The 13,040-nt window shown below is 38.5% G+C and overlaps 1 protein-coding gene across 2 annotated transcripts in view; it reads right to left on the minus strand.

Moving 5' to 3' along the window:
• elapor1 (endosome-lysosome associated apoptosis and autophagy regulator 1) overlaps positions 1-13,040 on the minus strand; it is a 42,368-nt gene that overhangs the window by 15,986 nt on the left and 13,342 nt on the right. For both annotated transcript variants that reach the window (XM_088331112.1, XM_088331111.1), the window contains exons 4-10: positions 8,665-8,812; positions 7,886-7,966; positions 7,643-7,748; positions 7,378-7,527; positions 2,243-2,331; positions 1,994-2,174; positions 1,779-1,907 (exon numbers count right to left, since the gene is read on the minus strand). In XM_088331112.1, the coding sequence (XP_088187238.1) occupies positions 1,779-1,907; positions 1,994-2,174; positions 2,243-2,331; positions 7,378-7,527; positions 7,643-7,748; positions 7,886-7,966; positions 8,665-8,812 (884 nt within the window). The remainder of the gene's footprint in view (positions 1-1,778; positions 1,908-1,993; positions 2,175-2,242; positions 2,332-7,377; positions 7,528-7,642; positions 7,749-7,885; positions 7,967-8,664; positions 8,813-13,040) is intronic.

The following is a 13,040-nucleotide window of genomic DNA, read 5'->3' on the forward strand; positions in this document are numbered from 1 at the left end:
GAGTGCCCGGAGTAAACCCACGCAAGCACAGGGAGAACATGCAAACTCCACACAGGAAGGTTGGGAGCTGGGTTTGATCCCATGACCTAAGAAATGTGCTGCGGACTCAGCCACCGTGCCTCACTAAATGCTTAAATAATGAATACATTATATACATACAAATAGTAAATATTTATCAAACAATGCTTAAACAATAAATACAGTGTTGTGAAAAACTAATTTCCAATTATCGTCAACATTTGATTTTTGTTATCCCTGCCGCTATTCAGGGGGCAATTACTTATTAACATTGGGCCAGATAGGTTTAGATTTTGTTTGCGCCTTCATAAATGGACTCAACATTTCAAAACTGATTTTGGATTTCTTTGGGTTGTCTTTGTGTGTCATTAAAACTGGTTGGAAGATCTTAAACCTTTGTGAGCGAGTAATATGCAAAAAACACAGAAATCAGTAGGGGGGCAAATACTTTTTCACAACACACGAAATTAGTTTTTTTGCAATTGAATTAAGTCAAGTTGGTTAATTATAATTGATTATTTACAATTTACACATTACCCCAAAAAACAACCATTTTTTAATTTGTGGACACTGTGACTCAGGAGGTAATACAGGATATTCATTTTGATCAAAATTTTGGCTTAAATTTGAGATAATATTATACTTTTAAACTTTTTTTTTTTAAATACAGAATTTGATCTTTTGTCTAGAAAAACAACAAATATTCGTTTCTGGCACTGTGAGTAAAAGTAGTGTGATATGGGATTAAAAACATTGTTGTTTCATATGTCATCTGTAGCACCAGTGGTCTAGATTTCGGCGCTCTCACCACCGGGACCCTTGTTTGATTCCTGTTGCATCCAGTGCTTTGCAATTTTGCTCAGCAGCATTTTATATGCTGTAAGTCAGGGATGTCAAACTTTTAACTTGGGGGGCCACACGATAGAACAAACATTCTCTCTGGGGGCCAGAAAAAGAGAAAGAGAAAGCGAGCTAAAGGGAGATAGCAAGCGAGCTAGAGAGAGAGAGAAAGCGAGTGAGAGAACATGAGAAACAAAAGAGATAAAAAGAAATAGTGAGAGAGGCAGAAAGAAAGAGAGAGGAAGAAAAAAAATCCAAAGAGAAATAGAGAGAAAGGAGAAGAGAAAGAGGGAAGGGGAGAAAAAGAGAGATAAAGCAAGAGAGATAGAAAGAGAGAAAAGAGAAAAAAGAAAAAATGTAGAGCAAAAGAAGATAAAAAGAGAGAGACAAAGAGGAACAGAGAAAAAAAGAGACGGAGAGAGTGAAAGAGAGATAGACAGAGAGTGAGAGAAAAAGGGAGGAAAAGAGAGAGGGAGAGAGAAAGAAATACAACTACGGCACTTTTGTGAAAAGCACCTGGCTTTGGCAACATAAATTGGACATATTTCAACCTGCAGCTCTTTTTTCTCTTGCGCTACTCTCAGTGTTGTCTCGCGGTTCGAATTCACTCCCTCAGCGGGCCCGATCCGGCCCGCAGGCCGCCTGTTTGACACCCCTGCTGTAAGTGTATAAAATGCACAATGGTTATACACGTTACTGTAGTTTTAACTCCATGCTTTCTTATAGTCCAGTGCGCCTTGGATATGAAAAAAATATCACAAAATATTTCTTGGGGGGAGTGCACCTTATCCACTGTGCCTCATAGTGCAGCAAATTCTGTATATTGAAATAATATTGTATTTTACTTAATCAAAGTACAAATGAAAGTTACAGGCTTTGTGAGAGTACAGTATTGAATTTTTTCATCTGTGCCGTCTTACCAGTGCGGCGTGTGGAGTCGACCAAATCTGCCCGCAGGACCGAACTCTTCATGGAGCTCGGCATTGTGTTCCACCATTTGTAGTCCAGACCAACTTCCGCTTCTGTGCCCACGGGGCACTTCACACACACTGTTAAACATATGTTAACATCACTTGGGACCATACCTAATTTAATAGGTTCATTTTGGGTATACAAAACAAAGAGGATTGTCCACCAGTTCCATTCGAGTAGAAATTGTCAGCACAGGCTTGGCAAGTGTTGGAAGTGTTGCTGAAGAAAAACCCCGGGTTGCACGGCGGACACGTTTGCTCCTCCCCGGACGTCGGCAGTTTCACAGAACCCTCGGCGGTCTCTCTGCAAATTTTGGGCTCGATCCATTTGTACATCATCTGCGTCTGATGCACACAGCATCACGTTTTCTTGACTCTGGCTTTAGAGATGAGTTTGTAAAGGGAGGGCTTACCTTCCCCTCAGCATTGCAAGGCGTGTGTGTGTAGAAGTAGTCTACGTTTGTGCACGGAGGTCTCGCTTTGCAGCTTCCTGATGACATTTCTGCAAAAGCATTCAATTGAATAGTAGATTCCCTTAAACAAAGTGACACAGTTGAGGAAATTAAGGGTTACTTTAACAACATCAATTTGTGATTGCTGGCCGACAATCCGAAAAGCAGAGGGCTGGGAGTGTCGATCATCTTTAAACTGGTGCTCTGCAAAAGTGAAATTTATTTGTATGGCCCTTAATCACAAGATATCTCAAAAGACTGCACAGCATTACAATTCCACTGATCTTAAACCAATATGCAGACCAGAAAAAATCCAAAACTCCAGCATAAGGTAAACAAGAAACCTTGAGAAGGGGCCTCACAAGGGGTAATCCCCCTTCAAGAACTATAGCTATTAAAACAAACAATATTATCGACATTTAATGAAATAAATTGATAATCACTATGACCTGTTTGGAATTAGATTTTAAAGTTTGTCTGTTTCAGCCTCTCAACATTAAAAGGTACGGTGTGTATAATTTAGCACCTCCTAGTGGAAAAAAAAAACTTTTTTAGTTTTAAAAACAAAATTGGTTGAAATAAGAATCAAAATACATGAAATATCATGTAAACATGCATTTTGTAAAATTCTTCAAGGTCCAGGAATTAGCATGTATTATACACACATGGGCCTCACCTAAAGGCAGCTTACATAAGTATCTGCTATCTTGCTGCTACGAGTACCCAAAAACCTTAAAAAAACTGGGCAAAAAATTATAAGCAAAATGTTGGGTTTTGGTCCCTTCGAGTCTCCGTAGTTTGTATTTTTTCCTTGTTTTTGGTTGCACTCCATCACACAGCGACATTTAGTGGTCAAATAATACGTACTGTCCATTTATATATTATTTATACATATAATATTGATATATTTTTCTTTACTGAATCTTAGTTTGTGTATTTTTAAAAGGTTAACAGTGAAATATTTTCTGGTAAATAAAATACAATGTTGGAATAAATAAAAAGGTATTGACTGAAATCATTAGGATTGGAACAATAATCTTAATAGATATCCGTATTGGTGAAAATATATCGATATCAGTTTCAATCATTCGCTTTCTAGTGGCCATTCAAAGAACTTCGAAGTGAGATGAATATAAATATTTCACATTGTTTCATGCAATTTACCCCCCCCCCCCGCCTAAAAGAAAGCTTTGGCTATATAGATATGTTTTTTTTAAAATGTGAGTCATTTTTGTAGCAGCGACGGAGTACATTTTATGTATTAATGGTACCAGTTTCTAGAACCGTGTTAACTCATTCAGTGGTATCGAAGTAATCTCAAGTCTTTTACCATTTTTTCTCATTGCAAAAAAATATGAAAATAATTATCATCCCGTTTTTATTTCCATTTTATAACTAAATAATACCTGCATTACAAATTGTTTTTTTTTAAATCCCGCATGATCAGAAAATTCCGCTTTTTTTCTAATTTCACGATATTTTTGCTAAAATTCATATAGAGAGGTATAATTTCATTGCAGAAAATATGATGATCTTACACCATTGACATAACATGTCGCAGATTTTTTCTCTAAATTTCTGATATTTTTACTCTATTTCTTAACACATTTATACTCTATGGGGGAAAAAAAATCTTATTCCATTGTGAGACAATGTTGCTTATTTTTCTTCAATTTTACCATATCTTCATTGAGATTTACACATAACAAAGACAACATTTTCTTTCTAGCAGATCTTATAATGTTTTTGCCTATTTCACAGTTTATGGATCCCTTAACCGCCAGGACCCTCTGAATACCACTTCCTGTAGTGTGTCTCTTGGGAAAGTACAGCCAGGTGGCACCCAGCCCTCTCCAGACTGTTTTTTTGGTGATAGGTTGGGCTCCCACATTAAACAGGTAGTACTGGTTTCCATGGTTACTAGTAGCAGGAGGATTCTCCTGATCTGACTCCGATACAGCACCTTCATCATCTGGTCGCCGTTGTTTTCCGGTGTAAAGCGTCATCCCACTCTTCAGAGATGAGCTGGACCTCAGCAATAACGGGCGGCGGCATGCGACAAAACTAATACTAGATCTTAAAGCACGGGAAAACATTTCGAAATTTCGAGTATCACATCGTACACTTCTGGCTTTTATATTTTTGTTGAAAAACAAACACCGTGATGATTACAATACGTCCTTTGTTTTTGTGATGGACTATAGACTCAAAGCCTCTTACTTATTTTGTTTTTCGTATTTTAGTGGATAACATTTCTTAAAGGGAAGGGGAGTATTTTTTGACCACTATATGTGGATGTATTGAAAAAAAGGACGTTTGGATCTTTTGCTTATTTAATTTAAAAAAACATTATTTGTTAGATTTTTTTTAAGATGAGCAAAATGTCATGTTGCTTACTTCAAGTATGATTTTTCTCATTTTATTTTTTTTTAACTTCAATGTATAACTCACTTGTACTGTTTAAAATATGCCAATTTGTCTATTCTAGCATTTAACAACATTTTTGAGTGTAGACAGGGAAAACGGAAATGACGTAGAAATCTGTCTTTGGCACTTAATGACTTAATGACTGCTCAAGACATAACTAAGAATATGTCTCAATATTTGTTTAGAAACGTAAGATTAGATAATATTTTATTTGTCTCACAATGAGGAAATTTATTTTGTTATATCAGTAAGAAAGTGAATAATGAATAACAGCTAAGAATATCAACAGTATAAACAAGTATTTAGAAATATAAAAAATTTAAAAACTGAATATTTCCAATGGCAGGTGTCCATAATAGTTAAAGTAAAGTGGCCAGTAATGTGCAAATATGCAAAGTTGTGGAGGGTGTGCAGTCTATCGGGATCACTGCTTATTATTATAGTCCGACAGCTGCAGGAAGGAAGGACCTGCGGAACCGCTTCTTCACGCACTTGGGGTGAAGCAGCCTGTCACTGAAGGAGCTCTCCGGAGCGGATACGGTGTCATGCAGGGCATGGGAGATGTTCCTATTCATGGTATCACGTGGTATTATTTATCTCTACATGGACTCATGTATTAAAATTGTTCAGTTTAGCGTCTGGTAAACAACTTCCCCTTGAGCCTCTGTTCCACAGATGGTATGTACCCCACCCTAGAACTTGACACCTTCCAACTGAGCTGTACACCATAAACCCATTTCATCTCCAGGGCCACCGATATGTAGTACTCACGGGCCTATCTTTCACAGTGCCCACACAGACAGTAATAACAATGGAGTGGAACTGAAACACTATGTTTCTACCACAACTGGCAGGAACGCTGTAGTGCTTTTCTACCTTCAATGCTAGTAAATATTAATGTCATTGGTGTGACGTTTGCCTGCTACCATCTCCGGGAAAATTTTGTCAAACATAACAGTAGTCTGTGTAAATTATGAAAAAAAAAACCCTAACAAACAATGATCATAAAAATGTTGGTAGATTTTAAATATGTTTAAGATTCACGTCTATAAAACGGAATGGTCAACAATTAAGGACTACTCGATTCCCAAGGTTGTAACTGTGACCATGTCAGACAGATGAAGGTAAATGCATCTTCTGGTTTGCAGTATTTAGTGACATTTTTACAAAAGGACTATGCTCGCACCTCGCTTTGTAACCAATATTCACACATATGAATTGGATTTGCTTGTGTATTTTCTGTACAGCCCTTTGAGACTTCTTGTGATTAAGGGCTATACAAATAAACATGACTGGACTGACTGGAGTGTACGGAGGGCTTCTCGTGGGACAGCGCAGCTTATACACAGACAACCATTTGCGACAACAACAAAACAAAGCGGCAGGACTGGATTGGACATTGTTTTACAATCACGCTGGAACAAAGTTAAAGACTATCTCAGTCACTCTCATTTATGCATTTGGGACAAGTCATTATAGCTTCACTGGCATTGGCAGACGGTCTGCGGCCTAAAAAGGCAACCATTACACTACTTTCCACCACTTCGACGTTTTCCGTTCGGCCATCGTGATTCTAAATGACCAGTAGAATTTCACAGAGGTCTCGCTGAAACCATGCCACACCGTCTATTCTCCAAACCCTTGGAAAACAAGCTACTTTCGCACATTTTAATGAATCCACCATTAATGTAAGAAAAGTCTATACTGCTTCCAAGGACAATGATACGATTTGTAATTTTTCCTACATTGTTCTTCGGTCATGCTGGTCATTGTGAATGCCATCTGTTTTTCCTGGGCCGGGGTTTGCACACCGATGACAATTTTATCTCCAATCTTTGCCTTCAAAAATGTTGCCTGCAAAAATACCCCATTTTCTAGCAAGACTACTTTTTTCCTACCCGCTTCAGATTAGGGCAAGGGTGTCAAACTCATTTTCACTTGGGGGCCACACGATAGAACAAACATTCTGTCTGGGGCCGGACTAGTAGATTAAAGAGAAAGAGGGAGGGAAAAGGAGAAAGGGCGGGACAAAGAAAGAAAAAGAGAGAGGGAGAGAGTCGTGAGAGAGGGGAAGAAGAAAGGGAGAGGAAGAAAGAAATCCAAAGAGACTAGAAAGATAGAAGGAGAGAAAAGAGAAAAGAAAGAGCGAAGGGTAGGAAGAGAAAAAGAGAAAAGAGAGAAAAGGAAAAAATGAAGTTAGAGCAAAAGAAGTTAAAAAGGCACAGAGAGCGACATATTTCAACCTGCAGCTTGTTTTTCTCTTGCGCTTCTCTGAGTGTTGTCTCACGGGCCGGATTCAATCCCTTAGCGGGCCTGCTTCGGCCCATGGGCCGCTGTGGATTAGGGTTACCAAAACTATTGCGCCTTTTCGAGTCGAACCAAGCTACTTGGTCTGTGGAGCCTTTGACTTTATCGAGTAAGACTAAATAGAGCAAGGTGGATATTGTCGGTAAAACCGATACTCAACTTGTGTCCATTTTGGGCCTGAAATGGTTCTAACCTTCCGACAGACTACCTGCTTGTCAGTAGCAAAAAGTGTTTTTTCTTTAAGAAATTAAAGTCATTCATTCTTTCAGTGAATTGTTCTCTATTAAGGTATCAAATTAAATGTTAAACGGCATTGGGTCCTTTGTTTGAAAACTGCAAGCGCCAAAAGGCGAACATCTCACCGGCATATTTATCAGGGTCACACTGCTGGCAAACGGTGGCCCCCTTGTTGGAGTAGGTATCAGCAGGGCAGGGAGCGCAGTGGGCGGCTCCAAGCTGGGCGCTATGGGTGCCGGGTTTGCAGTGGAAACACTCTGAGGTGTAAGCCACGCCTGGAGAGAAGGTACTATTGGAATATCTACTCACATGCCAGGGTTTTCATTTGAATAGAAAAATAATCAGGAAATCAAAAAACATGTGGTGCCTAAATTCTCCGATCTGACCTACCAGAGATGGCGATGTTTCGCAGCCGCACGGCTCTGTCAGCCCTTCCCTGAAGAGAGAAGGCAGTGGTTCTCCAAAACAAAACATTGTTGCCTTTGTTCAGCTGGACCTAAAGTAGTTAGAGTCAAATCACAGGTACGTTGTCACAATATTGTTTTAAAAATATTACAGATCGGTCATCTTCCACAAAAAATGACTAAATTACAGATACACGTTTGTGTACTCGGACAGGCGAAGACTCCAAACCTCGTGATGGCTCCAGTTGCTTGCAGATATCTTCATCCAGCGGCTTGTGGAGTCTGTCGACTGACACTGATCGTTTTGAACCTGAAAGGGAAAGGCTCGTTATCATCAGAAAATTAACCAAGCCCTAAATTGAACATGAAGTTAAAGGCTTTACTCGTAACAGTTTATTCCTTGAGTTTTGAACCTTTATTCTAAAACCTCCAACATTCTCCACACATTAACATTGAATTCCTGATTTTTGGTGCCTTTCTCCATTCCTGTTTTGATTGCACCCTTTTGCAGCTTTAAACATTTTTAATGTTTCTTGATAGACTCAAACTATTTCTTCAATGTCCTTGGTTCCTTTCACATCATTTCCCATCATTTCACTGAATCCACAGATTTACAACCTTTCTTCAGCCCAACAACTGTCATGCACAATTTCAATTGAAATGGCTTTCCCTGATTTAAGATTTTCTATCACAATATCCATTTAAGCTCGCTTTGCCTCGTATTTGAGTTTTTCCCTGCCCTCATGTAGGTTTAATTCAGGGGATGGTGTTACATTACTCTGTAGTTTGAAATAGTCTGTGCAGCCCTTTGAGACTCCTTGTGATTAAGGGCTATACAAATAAACATGACTTGACTTGACCTATAAATTTCATGCTTATAAAGGACTGCCACTCAAAGGCAAAGCAAAGTATTTACTGTATATGTATAGATTAGCATAAAACTGCTCAGATTTGAGATACAAACCAGGATGTTTCTTTTTAACCAAAAAATGGATCTTGCTTACTTACAAAGAACTCAAAGTAGATGCTGCTGTCGGAAAAGGAATAGTCAAAGGACACACTTCCTGGTTTCTTCAAGTTGACAGAATACGACAAAGTCGCCGTGCACTCGTCGGTGTTTGAGGCGACGTAATCGCCCATGGGTGTCCAAGTGGAGCTGCAAAGAGAGTAAACAATACTGATTTATAGATTTGAATGAGTTGTGAATATTAACATTGTAAGTTACACGTTGCATCACTTGTGGCTTCTCTATTTTATATTAAGAGAACTGTGCAGGATTTGGAACTTTTTTACCCACTGCTGCCATCTACTGGCTACTGTCATCATTGCAGTCTCTGTCAGCTTGTTCATGTGCAAGTACAAGCATTTTTCAGATGCGCTTGAATAAACTCTATTTTATTCATCTTTCAAGGTTGGGCTGAACTTATAGAAGGCATCTTAGTACTTTCACCATCTTCATGCTACACTAACAAATAGAATCAAAACCAAACAAAAAACACAGAGACGAGCTTGACGTCAACTGGTAATCCTGGAAGGGGGATACCACATGTGTGGTCCCCTCTCAAGGTTTCTTCATTTTCCTCATGTTGAGGTTTTTTGAGTTTTTCCTTGCCCTCATGTTGGTCCCAGATCAGGGGATAGTGTACTAATAGTCTGAAAAAATAGTCTGTGAAGCCCTTTGAGACTCTTTGTGATTAAAGGCTATATAAATAAAAATGACTTGACTTGACTTAACTCTCTAGCAACCCAGATTCCTCCTAACTATATTGTAACAGCTTTGCAAATTGGCGTGGTAGAAAACAAAGCATATGGGCTCTTTTAACTACTTTGTGCTTGCTTAGCGCATCTATCTATCTATCTATCTATCTATCTATCTATCTATCTATCTATCTATCTATCTATCTACCTTGGTCATATCGGGAGAGAGGGGTGACCGACAGCAAGACAAACACATACAATAACAAAGAAAATAAAAGGGAAAAAAATAGCAAAAAACACACATAATTTTTTGGGGGAGTATGGCCAACCCAAATGCCCAAACACTCAAACAAGTTAGGCCCCTGGGCACCTAAATTGGTCATGCTTTCGTCCCTACAGATGAAACGGGACACAAGAAAGCAGCTTAACGCATACTTCATAGAAAAACTGAATATAAAAAAAATATTTACCTTTCAACTTTTTAAGGACACCTCAAACGATGATTAATAGTGTTTATTTTCTTTAATTTTGTTATTGAATATGAACAAATCTGTCAACTCTGGGGACTATCATAAATAGTGCTGATGAAGTTCTGATTAAGCAAGTAATGAGAAAAGTGAAGCCTCGTAAATCAATGAGACATTGTCTCCAACTCACTGTAAACGTTCGCTATCCGGGGTTTTGTACATATTGGCTTTTTACTGACCCCTGCTGCAGTAAAGCAGTATTGCAGGTGTATTCAATATTTTATGTCGCAATAGTGTCCTGACGAATCAATAGTAATTGTTAATATATTTTTTTATCAACAAATTAAGAAATCAATACAGACATTTAATTGTGAAAACCACTCTCCATTTCTTTTTGTTCAAGAAAACAATTGTCTTAACAATTGTCTCGAATGCTGTGGCACTTAATCGATTTCGCCTCTGACTGTAAATAATTGAACTGCTTGGCTAACTAGCTTAAATATAACCAACTCGTTAAACAATGCTCACAATTTTATACTGAAGGAATGATAACCATATGCAATAGCTATGTATTATAAATCGTTGTCTGGCCGCGTATTTCATGCCTTCGGTGATGTGACGTGTCTTCGCGAACGAACCGGCTCTGTAGGCCGGCTCTTGGAAGTGAAGGGCAGGAGCAGGCAAGCGACTGTTTCATTTGAGACACTTTTTCTTGTTATTGGTCAAATATGTATGCTTTTTTCAGGGATTCTATGTTGTTAACTTTAAATGTATTGAGTATAAAAAAGGTTACAATTATTTTGTTTTTTGTACATCTATAAATATTTTAAATTATGTTTCTGTATTTCTTCAGGGATAATGTGTTTTACAAGACAAATGTGTAGTTGATTCTTGTATTTCCTTAATATATTTGGCGTTACAACTGAAAAGTCGATATTAAAATTAACATTTTACTGTGTGTTTTTCAAAGATTCTGCGTTCCTTTATATTAAAGTTGCTTAGAATAAAAAGGTTCAAGGTTTAAATGAGTTGAAACTTCACTAGACTTTGGTGCATTACTGCCTCCTAACTGACGTTTCATGAGGCCTGACAGAAGGCCCTCCCTTTGCTAACTCAAAATCTTATTGGCTAACCAGCAGTTTCATTGTCATTGTTATGTCTCAGGACGGCCTGCAGATCTGCGTCTAAAGGCCTCCAGACAGATTTCTGACCCTGGCACAAGTAATGATTGGAACATGATTGGTGAAATACTTGAAAATGAAAACACACATCTGGAAGCAGCGCAAGTATGGGGAAGCACTAAGAAGAAGATAACAGACAACTTATAATTATTTAATAAGAATTTATAGATCAAATACAATTACATCAGATGATTCAGAGATTTTTTTTAGGCCAGCAGAAAAGGTCTTGCATGCTCTGTTGGGGCACCATTGCTATAAATGTGTTGATATTCTATCATAGCTCTAAGATATTCTTCAGGTATTTTTATCCATTTTAAATGCGACTATTCTGTAGCACCACTTATCATCACAAGTAAGCTAATTTTAGAACAAACCCATGGCTTACTCAGGTATTCCTTTGAGCGGACTGGAACTGGTGGGTATCAGGTTTTCTTTGCACCCAAAGTTTTTTTTTATTATGTGGGGAACCGCTCTTATTGCCTATTAAGAAGTAGGAGCCTCTCACTACTTTAAAGAGATCCATCTTTAAAACTAAGTGAGCAGGATATTGTAGTTCCTCCGTCTTAATTTCACATCTGCTTATTTCAATATTTATGTTTTTATTTATGTATTTTAATGGACCTATTTCATTAAACTATTTATTTACCTTATTAAATAATTTATCTTTCTATTTTAAAATGACGCATTTCATTTTTTTTATCCATCTAGTTCTTTACAAAAGTAAATGACGCAGCGTCATAGCCACAAGGTATTTTTTTCAAGAAGAATATAAAAGGCCTACTCTAAATTTCGGAACTAAAGAGTTTTCCCCTAGTGATTAACTATCTTGTATTACAGAATCATCACACGCCACAGCTGTTAAATGCTAAGATCAGGCTCTTACCTGAGGAGCAGGTTGACGCTTTGCACCGAAAAACAACGGCGACCAGATAATGAAGGTGCTTTATCGGAGTCAGATCAGGAGGCTTCTCATTTGACTATGAATGCGTGAAACTTTTATTTCAAACATAACATTCACCCATCCATCCATTATCCGCACCGCTTATCATCAGTAGGGTCGCGGGGGGTGCTGGAGCCCATCCCAGCTATCTTTGGGCAGTGGGCAGGGGACACCCTGAACTGTTTGCCAGCCAGTCACAGGGCACACGGAGACAGACCATTCACTCGCTCATACACACCTAGGGACAATTTGGACTGGCCAATTAACCTGACATGCAGTGATTGCCCAGAGGAAACCCACGCAAGCACGGGGAGAACATGCAAACTCCACACAGAAAGGTTTCATCTCACGACCTCAGAACTGTGCCGCACACACGCTAACCACTGCACTACCGTGCTGCCCCGAACATAACATAACAAAGCAAAAGCAAAACAACAAATTAAAAAAAACGAAATTAAACACACAAACAATGTTATTGTACTTGTTCGAAAGGGAGTAGGAAGAAGCATATCCTTATAAAATCCTACCCCTTTGACTTAATTAGTAATCGTTTTCTCAGTTAGCTCTTCTGTGTATTTACATAAAACAAACACCTCTCGAATATACATATTTATATTGGCTCTGTGGATACACAGTCTCTTCATTATCATCATTATCATCATCACCAACACCACTTCTATCACTTATTTTACCATCATCATTATCATTATTGCTATTTCCATACATTTTCAGCATATGATATAATTAGAGTATCTATTGTGATAACAGTTTCTTGGGTGCTCATGGGGAAACTGACTGCTATGTGATGTGTGTTGTGCGGCATACAAGTATCTTTAGACCTGCTACCTTAGGGGGTCCGCCCCCAGGCAGCAGGACAACCATTCTTGAGTGTCCTTAACCGTGCATTAAAAAGACAAGGTACAAGAGCTTGAGCCAGATGCCTCCAGCATTAAGCTCCCGCTTGTCTGCCCTAACGCTGAGATGTGAAGAATATGTCTCTTTGTGTTCTTTTTAGGATGTTTATCTATGTGATTGTATTCCCATTTATTAAGTCATCGTCACCAACATATTTATTCCCCTCATGGATTTTTTTGTCTA

This window comes from Urocampus carinirostris, chromosome 3, assembly GCF_059441175.1.
Source record: "Urocampus carinirostris isolate Australia breed hairy pipefish chromosome 3, RoL_Ucar_1.0, whole genome shotgun sequence".
NCBI classification, from domain to species: domain Eukaryota; kingdom Metazoa; phylum Chordata; class Actinopteri; order Syngnathiformes; family Syngnathidae; genus Urocampus; species Urocampus carinirostris.